The 21,711-nt window shown below is 43.2% G+C and overlaps 1 protein-coding gene across 1 annotated transcript; it reads right to left on the bottom strand.

Annotated features, from left to right (window-relative positions):
- Positions 1-18,157: 18,157 nt before the first annotated feature.
- On the bottom strand, positions 18,158-20,808 carry LOC126507985 (nodal-like). Its single transcript, XM_050152842.1, has 3 exons — positions 20,644-20,808; positions 19,384-20,036; positions 18,158-18,892 (listed from the first exon to the last, which is right to left on the bottom strand). Exons 1-3 carry the CDS (start codon positions 20,804-20,806, stop codon positions 18,746-18,748), a joined length of 963 nt encoding a protein of 320 aa, XP_050008799.1. The 5' UTR covers positions 20,807-20,808; the 3' UTR covers positions 18,158-18,745.
- Between the last annotated feature and the right edge of the window lie 903 nt (positions 20,809-21,711).

Raw genomic sequence — 21,711 nt, 5'->3', positions numbered from 1 at the left:
TGTTTGAGAGGAGCAATTCTGTAACCTTGTCAGATAACTGTGACTATGACTTTTTGATACTACACAAAACTTCAGTAACAGTTTCTTTAAAATTAACTGTAACGTGGTTATAAACAGTATCCATGAAGTTTTCAGGTACACTAAAATCCACTGGCCTCACATACTTTGAATGAATCCTTCATTACCATGTTATATGTGTATGTATGTAATCTATGCCAATTAGAAAATATTAACTCTCTGGTTATGAATGTCTTCCAAGCACTGAGGCATTAATTTACAAACAATAAATTATATATGTCACTAATAATTTAGTAGGTGCTATTATAACACTGAGCTCAAAAAACTCTTTAGGAATTATTTGGTAAGCTTTATCTCATGGTGACTAATATATTGTATTAGAATTGTATTTTTTGCTTGAAATTCCAGATTTTAACATTGACAAACACATTACTGGTTGTTTTCCTCGGAACAGTAGCATTGTATTATTCTGGGGAAAACACCTGCTAAACACCCAGATTTTAATAGTCACAGTTTACCAAGCATTCTTTCAAGTAAATATGCTATTCCCAAAATAAAATGAGATTGTTATAATGCCTTTTTTTAAAAAAAAAATATGATCTTTTCTGACAGCAAAGCAGAACTCCCATACCATCACCAGAATCTTTAAAAAGGGTATCAGTTGTGGCCAGCAAAGAAGACAATGGCAGCTAGCACCACCAGAGGCTTATTCGCATTAGAACATCTGCAGATTTGCCAACCGCGGCTCTGGAGCCCACAAGTCCAGATGACAATATAGTTTCCAAGGGAAAGTCTTGTGGGTGGAGAGGTGGCTCAGTCAGTAAAGTGTTTTCTGTGCACACAGGAAAACCTAAGATGGATACACTTGTAATACCAGCACCAGAAAGGCCGGGGGGGGGGGGGTCCTCTGGTGCTTGCTACTATCCTAGCCAATAACTGCAACTTTGCTGCTACCAGTAGTACTTCAGCCACAAGAGCCACAGCCTGAGGAATAGCAAGCAGCTCACTAGCTCACCTCCTTGAGTCTCTCCAGAAGCCCTCATGCTCCTCCTTGCCCCTCCTTAAAAAGCCTTTTCCACCTGGTTCCTCCCTACAACTTCCTACCAAGTAGTTGCTGACGCAGTCTCCTGACCACAGGTGAATTTTATTTAATCATACACATCTTTGAGTCATAAAACAAATATTCCATAGCATAAACAAAAGTAACACACCTTAAAATAATATTCTACAGCAATTGTAGTACAATCATGCCCACCCCCATTTCAGGCTGTTTGAATTCTCCCCCATTATCCTAGGGTCTGTATTGCTGTGAGGAGACACCATAACCATGGAAACTCTTATAAATAAAAACATTTAATTGGGGCTGGATTACATTCAGAGATTTAGTCATTATTGTCATGGTGGGAAGCAGACAGACATGGTGCTGGAGAGGTGGCTGAGAGTTCTACAGATGGACAGGCAACAGGAAGAGAAAGGATTCTGAGACACTGGAGTTGACTTGAGCTTCTGAAACCTCAAAGCCCACCCCCCAGGGACACACTTCCTCCAACAAGGCCGTGCCAATCCAACAAAGACACTCATTCTACTCCTTTCAAATAGTGTCATACCCTATGATCCTAAGGGAACCATTTCTATTAAACCACCCATCCCATGAAGAAGGCTGTAGAAAGTATTATTCTCACCCCCCTTACATATTGCCTTTCATGGGAGAAGGCTACTGTTGTTTACCTTTTCAGATCATGCAAGTTTCAACACCAGAACACCAGAGCCTCAGCCTGACCCTTTCCTTCACTGATGCAGATTTCAAGAACCACAGACAAATAAGATGTTGGAAGGTGGGAGGATTCTGCAGTTCTCTATCCCCCCCCCCATCACTGATAGAGAGGTTTCAGATCATAATCATCATTTCCTTGCCTTCCTCTGAGACAATGGCAGGGGATCTAGAAGCCAGACTTACCGAGAATGTTTCCTCACAAGAGCACTCACAAGGAAGAAGTTCCTTTTTCCCTTCTGTGATGTCCTCTTACCTATTCTTGATGTCTATAACTATGATGGTCATCTGACGCAAGGAAAGACATCACCAATATGCTATAGACGCCAGCACCATGGAACAAAAGACCCCATGTTATTCAACCTTGAACTATGGGCTGGCCCCTGAAATAACTCAGAGACCTGGATTGTATGTGTGGCACGTTTCTTATTTTTAAAGCCATTTTTATTTGGGCATTCTGTTTACATCCCAAAGCATCCTGATCAGGAATCATTTCATCAAATATTTTCTTTCATAAATAAAGCAACTGAGATTCACATGACCCTGCCTTCCCAAAAGAGAAGCAGAGAAAGAAACAGGCTCTAAATGCCTAAACAACTTGCCCAACAGCACAGTGATTAGGTGACACAGTTAGAAAACAATTGCTAGTGTACAGATTCTTAGGGTGAGCATTTCCCAACAAGTCCTAGAGAACAAACAAGCTATAGTCAAATGGAAAGAAAGCCGGAAAGCAGCCTGGCTCTGCAGGGAAGCCATTCCAGGCACTCAGGGAAAAGGGATTCCTGTGAGTGAGTATAGACCAATGGGACAGGATCGGAGCCAACTGTGTTTCTTCTGCCTTATTCTGGACCTAAAGCCCACCCTTATGTCCCAAGAAAGTCAATTAAAAACATTGACCATGTCATTGTCCTAGATACACAAAAATAACATTACTGTACATGACCAACAGTAAACCAGATTCTCTGCATTTTTTTCCAACTTCCAAAAATAGTTAGGACTCACTGCCAAAGAGAGTGGGGCCTGAATTCCCATGAAAAACTTCAGTCCATGGCATTTGCTCCAGTGTAGAAATAATTAAATACACAGTGAAGAATGGAATTCTCAGTGCTCTTTCACCCGATCAGCTTGCTTTCTGAAAGTTTAAAAAAAAAAAATCAACAATGTAGCAACCATAATGTTGCCAAGAATGTCCTGAATTTGTAATCAGGGTTGTAGTCTGAAAAAAAAAAAAAAAGGTTGCCACTCTTCAGCTAGGATATATCTGATCTTTTAAAATTAACTTAATTTTTTGGAGATTTTAGGAAGCCCTTGTCTTAAGACAAAAAACCACATCCCACTGCTGTGTACACTTAAAGAACCAGATACTTACATTTCCAGCCTCTCTTGCAGCTAGCTTAGGTACCTGACCTAAGTTCACTGTGATGGATAATAGCATGTTCCAATTCGACCTGGGTACTGGGTACCCAAATATTTGGTTAAACTTTATTCTGTGTCCATTGGTTCTTCTGAGTCTCCCTCCAGTTTGTCCGCTACAATCTTAGACTCCTCTCATCCGTAACCATGTGTGCCATTTACTTACTTACATAGTCCATCTCTTTAGGTTCCAGGCCTTTTTCTCTGGGGTGCTTTGATGTAGCTACCAACCAGAAGTACCATCCTCAAATTTTAAATTGGGAGTTGGGGTGGCAAGTTAGTCAGAAAGAGGGGTTTCCAAAGAGGAAAGGGAAAAGAGTGGACTAGAAACTCCTCATTGAGATTTGACTTGGAGTTATAATAAACAGTTGGTGAGTTTTTCAGAAAAGATGGTTTTTGTTGGCTTTCTCAATATTGAGACACTAGACATGACTGATTCACAAGTCTGGCTTTGATTATTGTCCACACAAGAAGCTCCAGGAGGAACAGGCTGCCCTGGCCAGTTTGCCATTGGATCCTCAGGAACTGCCTCGGTGTCTAGAACTCCACAGCTGCCCAAGAAAATCTGCTGAACAAATGAAACCCATTATGCACAAGAATACATCAACCCCTTGTTTTTAATTTTATTAGATGGTGATGATGATGGTGATGGTGATGATGATGATGATGATGATGATGATGATGATGATGATGATCGGGAACATCTGCAGGCATGTCTATGTACCACATTCATGCCTGGTGCCCGTATGGGCCAAACGAGGATTTCATATCCCCTGAATACAACAATTACAGATTGTTGTAAGCTGTTGTGTGGATGCTGGGAATTGAACCCGGGTGTTTTAGAAGACCAGCCAATGCTCTTAACCTCTGAGCCATTCCTACATCTCCGATACCAACCATTTCTTTAAAGACAGGACTATTTTGTTTTCAGATTTTTAAATACTGATTAAATCACACTTTGCTCACTCTGGGGAAAGTCTTAGGCTCACACAGACATTATAACAACCAAGACCTGAAGTGAGGCTTAATGCCTTGGGTTTAACTCTTAGAAAACAACAGTATTGGGTATATAGCAAGTGAGAAAAACCACAAGTGGCTTATGCCTTGACTGGGAAACTGATATCTTCCAACCCATATGTCCTCACAGCTCACGCCGAGATGGTCTTGGAGATAGGCACCCAATCCAAAAACACTCTGTAGGGACACAGCTCTCATTCCTGTCTTGATTGATACATTTTTGTTGTTGTTTTTTGTATTAGCTTTTTCCTAGTCACTTTAGCCACAGTACTGAATAGGAACAAGACAGGAAAGATTTATTTAGCCTCACAGTTTCAGAGGGTTTGCAGCCCATCACGATGGGGAAGGCATGGATGGCAGTGGGAGAATGTGGAGTCCTGTTCATTTCATAACAGACTAGGAAGCAGAAAGAGTAGGTCAGGAACTAAAGGCAGGTAGCCCATCAAAAGCCCACCCCCAGTGACCTACTGTCATCAGCCAGGGCCTACCTCCTAAAGTTCCAGAGGCTACAAAACAAAGCCACTAGCTGGGAACAAGCATCCAAGCTGTAAACCTCTAGAGGACCATCTCATATTCAAACCACAGCACTACCAAGACAGGAACCAAAACAAGCGAGTGAGCAGATGCCATTTATAACAGCCTGGAGCCAGGTCTGGAAGTCTCTGTCTTCTCCATGTGTTCATTGTTAGAGCACTGAATTTAAAAGACAACCTGAAAGCTAGGGTTGTATTTTAAAAAACAAACAAACAAAAAAGCACACCTCTTTTTTTTCAGAATTGCATTTCTTCAGCATTTACACGTGGCCGTTAAAAAGACAGAAAACACAAAGAGTTCCAGTGGTCTTTTCTTGGCACAGAACCATCTCTGGACAAACTGAACGTATGATAGAAACATGAGCCAACACCCATGACTTCTCACGTCAGTCACTACCACTTCACCTGTGTTTATGGAGACACTCCTCCCGAATCTCCGTGACCTGCGTCACTGCCATATCTACTTTGCAGCTAAGACAAAGCAGACCCTGAGAAGTGAGTCTCTTGCCTGAGTTTGCACAGCTAGGAGACATACAGACTCCACCCTTCACTGCTACCCAACATGAACAATGGCGGGAAAATGAGGTACTACACAGCGCAGGGCTTATTGCCAACAGAGGGTCCAGTGCTGAGCATCAGTGTGCAGGAACTGATTAAGGAAGAGAAAGCCAAGGAAAGCCTCTTTAAAATGTACAAAATCACCCCCTACTGCTTCCTTCTGAGATATAACATATAAAATAACATAAATATAAATAATATACTAATTGGAGGGCGTGTGGAAAACACTAAGAATATACTGAAAAGAAAATAGAACCTGACCTAAGGTTGAGTGCTTTCCCTCCATCCATGGGTCTAACTTGTTGATTATTCATCTCCTTTACCAATTCAGCCTGCATTTGCCAAGGGCTATGCACAGAACTGTAGGACATTTAGAAGAGGGAGTAAACATGCATAAGATATGTCTTGTCATTTGTGATTGGAAGCCAGTTGTGATGGGAAATGATACTTGTGGACCACAGGGATTTGGGTCAAGGGAGCTGCTCTACACGGTCCTGTCATGGTACATGCCGTGCTATATTGTTCTAACAAATAGACTGGACAATATTAAACATAAGCCTCGGTGCCAACTATGAACTCTGATGATCTGATGTGACGATGTGGATTCACTGGCTGGAACAAATGTATAACTAGGGCAGGGAGGCTACAGAAAGGTAAGCTATAGACAGGGGTCATGCTGTGTGTCACTCTCTGTTCAACTTTGCTATAAACCTAAAACCACTCTAAAAATTCAAGTGTCTTAAGTATCAAAAAGTGTAAGCTTTTAAAAAAAATTGGTAGGAAGTTAAAATAACTAATGCTTCTTGGGCGTATGTTGTAGGATACACAATTTCTATGTGAATTAGTTCTCTCTCGCTCTTCCCCTCACTGAAGGAGGTGAGAGTACCTTTAAGCTCCCCTTTTATAGGTGAGAGAACTAAGGGGCAGAGAAGGGCCATAGCTTACCCAGACCATCATTGTATTGAACCCGAGCAGAGCAACACACAACTAACCGTTATGAATGGCACCCTGGTGGAGGTTCAGGGAAGGCTCACTGCCAGTGAGGGGAGGGGCCAGTGGTTGCTAAACTAAAGAGTTTCATAAGAGCAATGGTGCATCTGAGGTACATGAAAAATAGACAGAAACCCTTTGTCCTGACCCTGAAATAACCCAGAGCCTTGCAATAGCCGTGTTAGCTTTTTTGGAGGCCCCAGTGCTATTTCTGGTGGTTCTATTCTCTCCCAGGAGAAACAGCAACGGTCACAGTCAGTGCTGCTAAGCACGAGAGATACCTTGTATCTTTAAGGTGAGATTGCAGTTTTCTGTATCCAGTTGGTCACCTTGTCCAGCACCTCCTTCTTTCCTCCCATTGGCCCTCTCAGCCATATTTCTGATCAGTTCCCGGCAGTGGCATCTCCCACCATGTTCCCTTCAGGGCTGACCCAGCGTCCTCCACATATTCCCTCCTGGCTTCTCTGCTCATGGTGAGGTTTGGCCCTGGAGGTCTGTTGGACAGGGACAGCCTGAGTTGGACTTCAGGGAATGGGAATTTCAGTGTTTGCCTGCGGCATAACTAGTCATTCAGCAGTCAAGAACTCTGACCTGTGAGCACTCCATCCCAGCTCTGACTTCTCATGGCACCCTGGTTCTATGGAGGCAGGTCAACCCCAACAGTCTACTTCTCCTTCAAGAGACATGAACGAGATTGCCTTCTATAGAATTGTTTAAGAGGAAACGTCATAAGTCTCTAAAATTTTATCAAACTGTACTTCAATACATTTTCAAAAATGATCTGGACTCCAAAGATGGCTGCCAATCTTTGTCACTTTCCCTAAAAGCACATGCCACTCTTCCTTGCGGACTCCTCTTTCTCATTCTTGAATCAAGGTTGGTTTGAGACTGCTGTCTGTTGTAGAATATGGCGGAAGTGACACTGTGCTAGAAATAAACTCTCGTCTTTAAAAGGACTGTCTGCTTCTACTTCCTGCCTCTTGGAGCTCTGAGTACCATGGGAAAGAACCTGTGTGTATGAATCAGTCATGTCAAATGCCCCATTCTTTCGGACTCCCAAAGGAGGGAAAAACCTGAGTTCAGCTCACTCACCCTACAGAACCACCTGAGGGGACAATAAGTTACTATGTTAAGACACTAAATTTTATACTAACTTATTATGTAGCAGCAGATAACTGAATTATGATTGTTCACTAGAACATAATCTGAAATATAGTTCATGATTCGCGAACAAACATGCTGACTTCATGTTGAAAGTCAACATTAAAAATAAGGAACAAAAAAAAGAATTATACATATGATCTATATTAAGATTTAAACAATAATACATGACTCTATAATGTTAAAATGTTTTGAAAAAGAAGGCACTAAATTTAAATAATATGTGGCCTTTATCACACAATATGCATACATTTAGAAATGACTAGCAATAAAAATAAATGACTAGAAATAATTTAACAAAAATTTAACAAAAAAAAAATGCCACGGGCACCTTTAGCTGGTAGTAGAAATGGGAGGAGCGCCACTAGCTTGTTTACACTTCTTTTATTTTCCTGTGTTTTCTATAATGGGTGTTTATTCCAGATTTGTTATCATAAATTGAATGCATGCACATTGTCGAAGAATCAGGAAGCACAGGATCTACCCGAGGAGAGCTATCAGATCTATCAGCCCAAGTCTACCTGATCGAGCTAACTTCTGCTAACATTTTCATGTTGATTATTTGAGAGTTTCTTCCTCTGGGGATTTTCATGTATAAATGTGCCTTTTGAATTAGACTAGGGTGCTGTCTACTTTAGTTGCTCTTGTATTCTGACTTCTGTTCCTATTTTATTAAAAAAAAATACCAAAAGATATAAAGTTGGTGCTGTTTTTCCCAGACTACCCCCTGAGCTTTATCCTTGCCCTCCCACGTGGGCTGGCACCAAGAAGGCAAGCCTGAAAACACACACAGGAAGGTGCTAACGTCCTAGGTATGGGTGGACCAAGGCCTCGCCAGGCATTTCCACTCTGTCTGCCCAGCTCCCGTCTTAGGGTGGCTCTTCTGTCCCTTATCCCCTCATGGATGACTTTGAGTCTCTTTCCTGAGTGACTGATCTTCCTGTTAAGTTTCCTAGAAGGCGCTGATAGAAGCAGCATCCAATCCATCATGTCAGGGAGCACGGGGGAAACCTCTTTCTCCATGGTACAAGAAGAATTTTAGGGGGAAAAAAAGACACAATTCTCCAGCTCACCAGCCATCCATCATTCCTAGACACACCCTACCTCATCTCCTTCTCGCACAACTGCCTGGCTGACATCATTGTTCTAAGAATTCAGTTCCTAGAAGTGTCTAGAAGGGAAAACTTGACTTGTTCACGGATGAAACTGTATTACAGGTAGAGCTCCAGGGCCTGAGGAAATGGCTTGGTGCATAGAGTGCTTCATGGTCCAGAGGACTTGGGTTGGGATCCCCCATACCCTTGTGAAAAGCCAGGAATGATGGCATTCACTAGCAACCCCAGAGCTGGGGGCACAGAAACAGACTGGTCCGGGCAGCTGGTTGGTCAGCTAGCCCAGCCCAATCAATGAGCTGCAGGTTCAGTGAGAGACCCGATCACAAAAAGCAAGTTAGAGGGCAGTCCAGGAAGACAACAGATATTAACCTTTTGCTTCCTCTTTCTTTCTCATACATGTACACACACACACACACACACACACACAAAAGCTCCAAAGTGATTTAATTAATTAATTGCTTTAAATTCATTGTTGTCTCCACTGACCAATGCCTTCTGTGTATTCTATGTCTGTGAATGAACCATTTCCAACATACTACCTTCTCAGGGCTGATAATACAGATCATTAGTTGAGCAAGCTTCCCTAAGACGTGCAAGGCCCTGGGTTCAACCCCTAATACCACAAAAGAAAATAAAACACCACGATGAAATCCATTTCTCTGTATGAAAACCTTAAAATAAAATTCTTTTAAAAAATCAACTTTTTGGAATAGAAACAAAACCCCTAGCTTCATTTGGCCTTTTTGACCCTTTATCTTCGCTTTTTTTTTTTTGTTTTTGTTTTGTTTTGTTTTGTTTTTCGAGACAGGGTTTTTCTGTAGTTTTGGTGCCTGTCCCGGAACTAGCTCTTGTAGACCAGGCTGGCCTCGAACTCCCAGAGATCCGCCTGCCTCTGCCTCCCGAGTGCTGGGATTAAAGGCGTGCACCATCACCGCCGGGCCTTATCTTCGCATTTTAATTTTAATTGTTGATTGCCCCTTGTAACCCTCACAGAGCCACGATCATTGTAGAATATCTTTCTTTTCCCTGATAAACCCACAGAAAGGCTCTTTGGAGATGAATTAATGCTTTTCTCTTCCCATCTTTGACAACTTGACATGACATGGCCACAAGGAAAGTTTCAAGCAGCCCTACTTCCTCCCTGTGGGTGGGAACCTGGGATAAAAAATGAAAACCTCCTCAGAGAAACCTGAAGCTAATTCCAGGCTCTGCAGAGCCTTTCTCAAGTTCTGCATTCTAGAAGAATCCAAGACATTGCCCTGGATGAGAACAGGAACACTGTGCTGCTGGGAGGGGTCCTCTTAGCAGGGCTCTGGCTCTGCCACTCAGCCCTCATTATTAATTTCCTTCTTGAGGGTGCTAAATAGATCCAGAAGTGTCCAAGGCCACAGCCTGGTCCAAGAGGCCCCGAGCTCAAGCCGAGGCTACCACTGCTGCCTCTGGATCTCAGCCCCACAGCTGCACACGGGGTTACTTCTTTTCTGATTTGCTCCCATATACCCTCTAAAACAGGGAAATGTGAAATATATATATATGTATATATATACATATTTCAAGAAGTTACTAAATTAAGCACTCACACTAAATACAAATAAATAAATAAATAAATAAATAAATAAATAAATAAATAAATAACTTCATGATTTGAAAGGCCAAGCAAAGGCCAGCGAGAGGACTCAGCAGGAAACATTGCCGGGCACCAACCATGACATCCTGAGTTCCAGCCCTGGGACCCACGTGGTGGAAGAAGAGAGTAACTCCCCAAAGTTAACCCCCACCAACATGTGCTCCCACACACATTCGCACAAACACACATGCAAAATAAGCAAATAAAAACGCAATCGTGATTTTAGAGGATGGGTTTGAAAGTGAGCAATGGCCACCGTGACCTAGACGTGGGAGGTTCCCATTTGTGGTTCTTTACAATGCAGTGGTTTAAAGAAGAAAGGGGACTGAGAATCTGAATCTTTAAGCCACAAGACTTATTCCTCTTAAAAGCCACCCAGAATCGTATTGAGTATACCGTGAGGATGTGAGGACAGCGGCGTAGATGTGACAACATTGAGACTCACCAGATGAAAGGGACACCGAGAAGCCAAAGTCATCATCTAAGTATTCCTGTGTAAAATTCCTCCCTGGACATGGATTCTGCCTATCTGTGTTCATGCTTCTTCTTAGACTGGCAATTGTGCAAGAAGGTTCTGGTCCTTTTCACTTGAAGTCCAGCTTAAAGTTCTTCAATTGAGTTTGTTAACCTTATGCAAATGACAGGCTCTTTTTAATATAACAAATGGTATCTGAATAGGAAGCTACAGATAATTTTAATTTTTCCCTAGGCTTTTCTAATGTTAAAAACCTGAATATATTAGTTTTGAAATGAAATATCATTTCATTATGGTTTCCAAAAAGCTGGGAAAAGGATGACATCACACTTAAGTTAGATAAAAAAAAAAAAAAAAAAAAAAAAAAAAAAAAAAAAAAAAAAAAAAANGGTCTACAAGAGATAGTTCCAGGACAGGCTCCAAAACCACAGAGAAACCCTGTCTAAAAAAACAAAAAAAAAAAAACTACCTTGGAACACTCAGTCCTAAACAGAATATCTTCATCAAACATCTTCCCTCAGGGCTCAGGGAATCTTCCTCTAGGCAGAAAGATTGTCTATGAGCCAGAGGGGATGGAGGACACCAAGGAAACAAGGCCTTCTAAACAGAGCACAACTGACGATGTACATAGGAACTCAGAGACTAAGGCAGCACCGGTCAGCTCCAGATGGGGTCCCAGAACTGAGAGGAAAAGTGGGTACACACTCACCCCTAACCCAGAGCTAGCTCCCAGCTAAGAACCACTTGCAAAGGAAAAGTTAGTTTTCTCCAAGGGAGTCTCACTGGAGAAACAAGCCACCCTCCAGAAGCTGGCCATCAGAAAACATACTCCACGTCTCAGGCTCTTGGTCTTCTTCTCTCATATGTGTGCCAGGTGCTTTGCTTGTTTGTTTTTAAGGAAAGAAACCTTTGTGTATACAGTATGGCTTCTGGCTTCGCCATTAGGGAATTCCTGTGCGTGTGAACGTGTTTGTTTCTACATCTGCCTATACTTCTTAGGCTTCGGCTCTTTCTCTTCCATCGGTTTTCTCCTATCCTGATTCATTCTTTCATTGTTATTCCCTAGATGTTTATTTTATAATTAGAGACAGGGTGTGGACCTGAATGTGAGGGGAGCTGGGAAGAACTGGGAGGAGTTGGGGGAGGAGAAACCATAATCAGAGTATATTGTATGAAAGAATCCATTTTCAACAGAAGAAAAACAAACCTGTGTAATAATTAAGCTTAGAAAAATTTGATCTAACGGAAAATTGGCCCAAAGCCCAACAACCATAATTTCCCCTATCCATTTTCTTTGAACAGATACATATAGCAAAACTTTTTTCCACTGATTATAACATGAATATTTTCCATACCATCAAGTAAATTTTCTTCTGAAAAAGAAAAATAGATGTACAACATCTCTACTAATCCAAACAGACTTTTCCCATTTGCGTTTTTACTTTACTGCCTATGCATAACCAGAACATTTTAGTTTTGTCAAAAGCTATTATATTTTTCTAATTAAAAAAAAAGTTCTGAAGTTAAAAAATACCTGAAAGCCTAGAATAGAACTTTTTAAGCATATGGTTATACTTTAACTGGATCTATAGGACAAAAATAATCTGTTTGCATGTAGCTATTTTTCATGTTGATTGTAAGTATGCATGCCACGTGCATTCTTGTACTTCTCCGCGGCACACAGATGTCACTGCTTCCTGATGTGGTGCAACCCCCATGACCCCGTAAGTGTCTGTGGCCTCTGCTGAACTTGAAATGGCTATCTCCATCACTGAGGACAACAGTCCCCAGAATATAGGCGTCTTAGGAAGGCAGTGTTTGCGGCATTGAGCCGCTGAACCCACCGGGCACAGAAGAAATGCCCCCATTGTCCTCCAAAGCAGAAATGACAATTCTCCACAAACAATCACTTGTCCATTGCTGTTATAAAGACTTTAATACACAGCCAGCTGTCTGAGAGTTTCCAAGTGTTGGCCGAAGGCACAGTAGGGAAGGGAATTGAGAGGTTTCCATACAGCAGGAGAAGGGCTTGTCTGCAGGCCGTAGTAAGGAAGGATGGATCCACATAGCACTCCGTGTAAACTACGTCAGCATGCCTGGGTGCAGGCTACAACTGTGGGAACAGCACTATGAACCTCATGGGGGAGTCTCTCAAGAGATGCTGTATTCTCCCCTCACAAGCATCCATAAATTCAAGATTGTGAAATAAAGGGCAGTTACCAGCAGGCAGCTTCTAAAGCGCCAGTCATGAGATATTCAGATACAGCATGATGTGCCCCAATTTGGCTGTGATAACAGAGTCTCTGCCTCAGCTCTCGTCCATTTCCTGTTCTGTTTTCCTTCATCTTCCTGAGAATGGCTCTTTTTTTCTTTCTATTTTTCTTTTACAACTTTTCTCATGGATAGTCACTAATGTCCTGGACAGTTAATTTTAACCAGACCCGGTCCCTTGGGCAAGATGTCTCAAGAATCTGATCAGGTGTGACAGAGAACAGGGCCCAGAACAGCCAGCTACAGACACATGACTGTCCTAACTGCAATTTGTCCCACCCACACTGCTCAACCCTGGGGCAACAAGAAAGAACTACATGTGGCCGAGACTGAAGCTAGGTGGAAGGGTTGTGACAAAGCTGGCTGAGACCCAACAAGCTGGACCCATGTACACTTGGGAACCAAACACAGAGACAAAGAGGACACGCAAAGACAGAATGTTGAACGCTTCAGAAAAAGACAGTGTCCCCTTGCCCAGAAAAAAATAAGTGAACAAGAAGGCAACTCTAAATTGAATGCTCTAGTTGTGTATTTTAATTTATCTCTTTCCCATGCATCAAGGTGGAGAGGCAATCCAAGTTTTTCAAATGCCTTCCTTGTTTGACTCTCCACCTATTAAAAGCTTTAAGGACATCACCAATATTCTCACTTATAAAAAATAAGCATATCATGATTGCCTTAAATCCCCAGAGCCAGTATCCAGCCTTCAAGCTAATATGTCTGCTAAATTATCAGGCATAAGTGTACTGAGAGTTTTAATTAGAACATTGTTTTCCCTCCACCTGAGACACATAAAGGTTAAGGCCAGGGCCTGGGAATTGATAGCTGCCTGGAGGGCAAGAGTTGGTTGTCTTGAAGGGTGAGGCCTCTGCTGGTGGAACTCACTCCAGTGGGCAGCCACATACCCAAGAACATAGAGGCAAGACTAATCAGACTCAGTGTGTCAAGGAGTAAAAAAGGTTAGTTGGGTATGGGATGGCGTGAATATGATCAAATTATGACATATAAAACTCAATGAATTTAAAAAAAAATATTTTAAATTCTGTCCCGAGACGACAGCGTTCTAATTAAGGAGATAAAGGCTTATTCTCCCATGGCTCTGATTGACAAACTTGAGAATCTGTTGCTCATGCGCAGGTGACCTGTGACCCTGCCTCAGTCTCCTTCTGGCAAGCATCATCTCCTTGGGTTTGTAGATCAACTGAGTTTCTAGAAGTTTGCCTTGTTCCCAGCACTTAATAGTGTATCTGTTGCAAATTAGTTCACTTTAAATTTTTTTCCATTGCTTTTCTTTCAAGATAATTTTTTATTGAAGGATAATATACATGCAGAAGTACACATATATAACTTCAATCTTCACATATCCCCAAGGCCTCTGTTTAAATGTCCAGAAAATTCTACACTCTCGGAGCTCCCCCCATTTTTCTCTTCCTGTCTCTCTCTCCAGTGTTTATAGCTTACAGTCTATATCAGTGACAAAGTCAGTGAAGGGGTTGAAAACAGGAGCCTGGGAGCAGAAACTGAAGCAAAGACCATGGCCGAATGATGCTTACTGACCTGCTCAGCTACTTACCTATCTTATACACACAAAATCCGCGGCTCTTCCGCCCAGGGATAGGACAACTCACAGTAGCCTGGGCCCTCTCATATCAATTCACAGTCAAGAAAATGCCCCCACAAACACACCCATTGGCCAATCTGATGGAGGCAATTTCTCAGTTGAGATTCTCTATTCTCATATGATGGCTTTTCTCAACCTGAGGCAAACCTAACTATGGCACACTTCCAGCTCCTTTTGAGAAAGTTAGGGCAGGAACTCAAGGCAGAAACCATGGAGGAACTTTACTTGCCTGCTTGCTACCTGGTGCATGCTCATCTAGCCCAGCCACGCAGTCGAGCTACACCTGCATAGGGAGAGTGTTGCCCATAGTGGACTGGCCCTTCCTCCACCAATGAATGCCCTACAAACATGCTCACAGGTCAGTCTAATGAAGGCAATCCCCAGAACAACATCTCCTCGGAGAGCTCTGGGTTGTGTTGACAGCCGAACCTAACCAGGAGAAGTCTGTTTTTCTTAGAATGAATGCTGAGGTTCTGGAATTTTCCTCTTTCCCAGGTGGTCTTGACACTTAATGCTTCCCTATCTTTTGGAAGTTGTCTCTAGAGCAGCGCTTCTCAGCCTTCCTCATGCTACGATCCTTAAAGGGACCCTTAAAGGTTTTTTATTCACGAGGAACCCATAGAGTTCATGTTGTGGTAACCCCCCAACCACAAATTTTCATTGCTACAACTAACTGCAATTTTGCTTTATCAGGTAAGAATGCATTTGAAGGATAATAACCAAAGAACAGGGGCCAAAACCAAAAGAAATTGTTTCTGATAGAAATCAGCAATCGCTAGTATTGGACCACCTACTCAATCATGAATTCATTATCGGCTAGCAGACACATCTGAGAGCCAATCACTAGTTTTGCTATGTTGCTATCTTAGTTGGGGTTTCTATTGCTATGAAGAGACACCATGGCCACCACAACTTTATAAAGGAAAGCATTTAACTGGAGCTTCATGGCAGGAAGCATGGCAGTCAGTGTTCAGGCAGATATGGTGCTGAAGAAGGGGCTGAGAATTCGACATCCTGATCCACAGGCCTAGCTTGAGCATACGAGACCTCAAAGCCTGTCTCCACAGTCACACACTGCCTCCAACAAGACCATACCTCTCAATAGTGCCATTTCCTTGAGCCTTTGGGGGCTAATTTCATTCAAACCACCATAGTTGCAAACAAAAAATAATCTTTATGTAGTTCAAATAAGCTTTTTTGCACAGGGTCTTCATTCTGTAACTTGGAAGACAGGAACAAAAGACTATTTTAAGACAAATGAAAATAACATTAAATTCAAATTTTAATTCCCACAAATAAAGTCTTATAAACCCTGTTCATTTGTTTGCATTTCTGCACATGACAATTTTAATATGGGAAGTTCAGGGCAGAGCGGCTGTGATGAGATTCTCAAGACATTTACTCTCAGGCCCTTTACAAATGAAGCTTGTCCGCCCCGGCCAGAGAAGCCCAAGCTCCATTCAGCTTCTTTGCAGTTGTCCTCAAATTGCCTTAGCAGTGTGGTTCTTTGTTAGCACAACCTCGGCCCTGGTTCTGAAACCAAAGCCTTCCTAGAATCCCAGCCAAATGCTCTCACATCCCTACCTAGACCCGAGAGATCGGCATCTCTCCCCAGTCAGAAACAAGTTCCAGCAAGGAGCGGGTCTGGAACCAAGACATAGACCTGAGGGCTGCAAGCTACAGAACTCCTATGGTCTTTTCATAGGAAAGACTAAGTAAATAAAAAACTTGGGATCAATAAACGTGAGTGACTGATTTATTCCTACAAACTCCGTGTAGAGTCAACTGAAGCATTTGTGCACACTTATAAGGCTCATTAAGAGTTGTATGAACTACCGGGCAATGATGGTGCACGCCTTTAATCCCAGCACTCAGGAGGCAGAAACAGGTGGATTGCTATGAGTTCGAGACTAGTCTACAAGAGCTGGTTCCAGGACAGGCTCCAAAGCTACAGAGAAACCCTGTTTAGAAAAACCAAGAAAGGAACTCGGAAAGAAAAATAAACTCAAAATTCAGAAAGGCTTAAAAAAAATAGTCAAGCTCTTATTTGAAGAAGGTGCAACTGGGGCTGGCGAGATGGCTCAGTGGTTAAGAGCCCTGACTGCTCTTCCAGAGGACCCAGGTTCAATTCCCAGCACCCACATAGCAGCCCGCAGCTGTCTGTAATTCCAGTTCCAGAGAATCTGACATCATTATACCAATGCACATGAAATAAAATTAAATAAAGTTTTAAAAAATGAATAATAAAAGGTGCGACTGGAAACACAATGTTTTCCTATCAGAATACCTTCCCCTATAGAGAAAATGAAGACACAGTTGGGATGGGGGGGGCTGTAGAATGGGCAATGTTTAGAGAGAAGCTCAAAAGTTGGGCTAGGCCAGCTCAACTAGCAGCTCTAGGCCCACCATTTCTGCTTTAGAAATCCTTCTGTAAGGTTTGTGTTCAAAGACAACGAGCAACATAATAGCCTAGGACTTGAAATCCCCATCTGAGTGTCTCCAATAAAGACATTGATTAGATGTGTTGTTGAGATCTTTAAATCAGTGCATAACACTGACATAGCAAAATACTATCATTCTGGAAACTTGAGGGTCATAATTTTGAAATGTCCTCACAGCACCTTGTTAAAAAGTTACAGACAAGAAAGCAGTGTCAAAGGGCCAGTCAGATCTAAGGCTAGCCCAAGTCAGTCTCCCGGAGACAGAACTGCATCTGAACAGGAGGCTTTTCGTGTTGTTCCTCTGGTAGATGGTGCTATTGAAACCTAAGTCAAATGTAAATCACCCTTACGTCTGCCAGACTTGGATCGCAGGAAGTACCAGACAAAACAGGGCCCACAGAAGGTGAAGGCACTTACCAGACAACCTGTGTTCAAGCCTCATGACTCACATGATAGAAAACTGACTCCCACAGTGATCTTCAGACCTTCACACACATGCCACACACACCCCAAAAAACTTAGAAGCCACTACCAAAGCCACCCAGGACTGGCAGAAGCTTGGCACCCCTGTTTACTTTAGAACTCCAGCCCCTGCCGAGAGAGCTCAAGAAAAGCAAAACACCTACCCCAAGGCCTAGTGTAAAACCAGCCCTCACTCCATCCTTCCTCATGGATGCAGAGACAAGACAGGGTCATGAGGCAGTTCTGAGATGTCTAAATGTCCCGAGTGTGTTCCTCTTCCCCTCCTGTTGAGGGGACAGAGCATGTGATGTTGGAAGGTACAAAATGTTTCTCTTCTACACCAAAACCAAAGTGTAATTTTGACATGAAGTCCATCCTGGAATCCTTCTCTATGTCTATTTTTGACCATTTCAGAAGTCACTTGAGTGGATGCTAGAATAGGCAAAGATTTATCACCAAAAGCACTTTTTCCAGGGTCCTTAACGATGAGACTTTAAACCCAACGTATACTCACTCGTCTTGCTGGCTCAAGGAAAGGAGGTGGGAAATCCAAAATAAGAGACTCTCAATTGATATAGCAGTTTATTGAAGATAATTATAAAAAGCTAATTTCCATTAAGTTAAAGTTATTAGGCAGGAAGTCTCTTAAAACAGTGATACTTAATCCTCCTATCAGACAAAAGACCTACCCCCACTAGTTTGAAGACAGTGAGGGTCTTGATGCCCTTCACTCATGGCTAGCCTGTGACACAACACCCCTTGACAGAGTTTCCACTTACTCCAGAGGCCAGAAATTCTGGGCTAAAGGAACTGTCATTCCAAGGCTAGATAAGCTTTTAGTCAGCCCTGAACCTATGGTTCAGACGATAGCAATAGCCTGAAAAAATCCAAAATAGGGCCTTATTTAAACAGTAGAGTTTCAGTCCTACCCAGAGGGGAAAACACTCATTTAAGTTCTTGTTCCCCCGTCTAAGTATCCTCCAAGATGGCCGTTAAACCTGGCCTCCCCAGGCAATTCATGACAAGCAACCAGATACCCAATGGGCCCAGACTCTCAATGATACCAATGCCTTAGAATAATAGTGCCGTGGATTCTGCCTAGAAAGAGAAATATATATGGAGAGCTCAGTCTTGCATCTCCATCTTGACTGTGCTTTGGAAAACAGAAACCAAATCCCCTCGTCGACCCCCAAAGAGCTCTGGAGACCAGACCTTTCACAGACCACTAAGACGTAAACAGTTATCAGACCCACAAGCAGCTCCACGGGGATCTCAGGAGCAGCCACACTTCTCTACTATGGATGTGTTCATGTAGTGCACGCTCATGTTGTGTTCATCATCCTGGACCATCAAGGAGAAGAGACGAACCTTGATAGGACTACAGATCTGAAAGAGCCTGGAGCAGGTGGGTGCCTCCCTCTGCAGAACAAAGGACAGAAAGGTGAAATCTACTGTAGTCCTGGTTCCATAGCTAATCAGCGGACATGGCAGGTTAAGTGGGAAAGGAGGCTGGGTACATGAAGTCTCCAGATTAGGACTTCGGGATGAACTTTTTTATAAAAACTGGAGGCGTTCAAGTGGGCACGGTAGCTTACTCCTTGAATTAATTAGAGGCAGGTGAGTTCGAGACCAGCCTGTTTTACATAAGTTCTAGGACAGCCCAAGCTACACAGAGAGACCCAACCCTGACTCAAAGTAACAAAATAAAAAGACTGGAGGTGTGAATTATGAACAAAACTTATAGTAAGTAAGATCACATTGAGGGAAAACATGACAAACTACATTAGTGCAGATTACATTAGCCCCACTTCCACTGGCTTCTTTGGCTCAAAAGGAGACCCGCCCAGAGAGCCAAACATTTAGTGTTATTCCAATATAGCCCCAGATAAAAATAAGACTTCGTTTTGTACCTTATAGCATTCGAAATTGGAGTGAAGGAGCTCACTGTTCAGGGCCAGGCAGTTCCCCTGACAGGATGGAAAGCTGAAAGTCTTGGGTGCCACGATACACTGGCCCCACGAAGCTCTGTAAAGGTTCACCTTTTGATCCTGCAGATGACAGAGCTTCTGTGTGGGGAGATGAACCTGGTCATGGTCCACCTCCTGGTGGTTCGGGTTTAAGAGCAGCTGTTCCACATCAGGGATAAAGGGCTCCTGGACGTAAGGCAGGTGAAACAGGGATGGTTGAGCATAGGACGAGGATACGAACAGAAGCACTGCATCTCGCTTGTCTTGGGTTCTAGAGCATTCCCTCAGGATGGCTCCGGGGACTTCAGTGGACACAGACTTCTCTGCCAGGAGATTAGGCACCACCTCCATCCAATACACTAGCAAACAGTAGATCTCCAATAGAACTCCTCCTTCTGACTCATACGATGAGAAGATAATGGGGAAAGTGTCCAGAAGGATCCTCTGTAAGTCCCTTTCGTGGTCCTTGAACTCTAGAATGAGCTCAGAGGCATGAGGAGGAACTGGTACCCAGGCCGAGAGCTGTAGTCGGGAAGAACCCAAGAAGGGAGCTGCTTCAAAGTGCAGAAGCCAGTAACTATGTAGGAACTGGCTGCCTGTGGGAGCAGAGGGAAGCTTCAGAAGGTTGCTGTCACAGCCCCACAGAGAAAGACCTCATTCCCTTACTCCCCATCACCCCAGACTTGCAGGCCAAACAGTTGCTTAGCAGATCCAGCTGCGTACACCCACTCATGAAGCCAGCTCTTGATTCCATGGCAACTAAAAAAAAATGGATTTCTCATCATCTCCACTTAGGACCCCATGATTGAAATGAAACCAGAGAAGGCAGCCTCAGGGCTGATGATCATAGACTGGCGCTATATAACCCAGGACAAGCCACTTGCCCTGCCACATGTCATAGGCACTAGAGTTGCTGGCAGGACTAACTACCTGTGTTGGCACTCCATACTTTAGAAGAACATCTTTGCCTACGAGACTGGGACGCCTGCTATTAAGTCTAAGTCTACCTCTGGTATCCACAGAGCTGAAACCAGGAGACAGACCTGGAGACAGCTGCATATTCCTGCCCAGTAACTACTCCTTGCTACACAACTCCTAAGAAATTCAAATGTCTGTGCTTCCCTACTAGTCCCCATGAAACCCTACCTCATGGCTCCCTGATTCTTGTTCTCCCCAGCAGAGAACAAAACTGTAGTCACTCACTTTTAGATGTGATGGTAAAGCCATGTTGTCTGGAAGAAAGGATCTCACTGACACCAGGAGGCAGAACGGCAGGGGAACACTCCAATGGCTGCACCCAGCTAGAATTTATGCACCAAAGACCCAACACAAAAAGACCACAGCTAAGCCAAGAGCGGCCACCCATGCTGCAGCGAGACCCCGTCGCACCTCTCTCCAAAGCTGGCGGCCCCGTCTACTGCCCTTATATACCCACCTGCCCAGGTGCCGGCCTTAGGTTCACGGGTACAGCTTGGGCCTTATCGGGAAGCCAAGAAGTGGATTCAGGTGGGAGAATCTGCCATTCTCAGGACAGTTGCGGAATCTGCTTATGAGATCATACAGAGTATTTCTCAAACTAAACTTGGAATGTGCAATAATATAATAGCATGTTTAGGGAGTGTGTGTATTGACAGAACGTGGCAATCCAAAGGCTACAACGAGGACAGGTTTGGAGGCTGAACCAGCTGCACTCAATCTTGAGTCCTCCAGAGCATGGTTCTCAAACTTTAAACAACCAAATGGCCTCAGTGTTGGTTTAAAACGGAGATTGCTGAGTCCCTTGCCAGATGGAAAACATCAGTTAATGGAATCTGAGAAGTTACCTTTCTAGCAAGTTCCCAGATGATGCTGAAGCTGCTGGTCCCGAGACCAGACATTGAGAATCACTGATACATGTTGTCTCCAGTACACAGATAGTACATAGAAAATGCCCAGTAAGTATGCTTGATCATTAGACATAAATAAGGGGTGACTGGGTATTACAAAACACTGGAATTCTTTACAGAAATTCCTTCCCATCAAAAGGGTAAAACTCCCTAGATCTGGAAGTATCAAATCAAGTGCCCGTCTTGTCTTAATTGTGTTTAAGAAGAGGAAAATTGCAAGTCGTCAAACCGGTACAAAAATGACAAAAGTCAAAGATGCTGCCACAATCGTCTTCAAGAGTCAGACCTAGTGATTGTTCTGAGCACATTATACACATGTGTAAGTACAGAATGAACCTGTCAATTAAGGTAAGATAAGCTTCACCCATATACTGCTTGGTATAGA

This window comes from Alexandromys fortis, unplaced genomic scaffold, assembly GCF_014885135.2.
Source record: "Alexandromys fortis isolate MF-2015 unplaced genomic scaffold, M_Fortis_MF-2015_v1.1 scaffold_73, whole genome shotgun sequence".
Lineage (NCBI taxonomy): Eukaryota > Metazoa > Chordata > Mammalia > Rodentia > Cricetidae > Alexandromys > Alexandromys fortis.
The sequence above is the reverse complement of the archived record's forward strand: the minus strand, read 5'-3'. Positions and strand labels throughout refer to the sequence as shown.

Excerpts from the sequence above, each read along its gene's own strand:
- LOC126507985 (XM_050152842.1), bottom strand. The coding sequence starts at position 20,806 with ATGGGTGGCCGCTCTTGGCTTAGCTGTGGTCTTTTTGTGTTGGGTCTT. Across the intron at positions 20,037-20,643 it reads CTTTACCATCACATCTAAAA|GCAGCCAGTTCCTACATAGT; the intron begins GTGAGTGACTAC and ends CTGCTCCCACAG. Across the intron at positions 18,893-19,383 it reads CCAATTTCGAATGCTATAAG|AGGGAGGCACCCACCTGCTC; the intron begins GTACAAAACGAA and ends TTTGTTCTGCAG.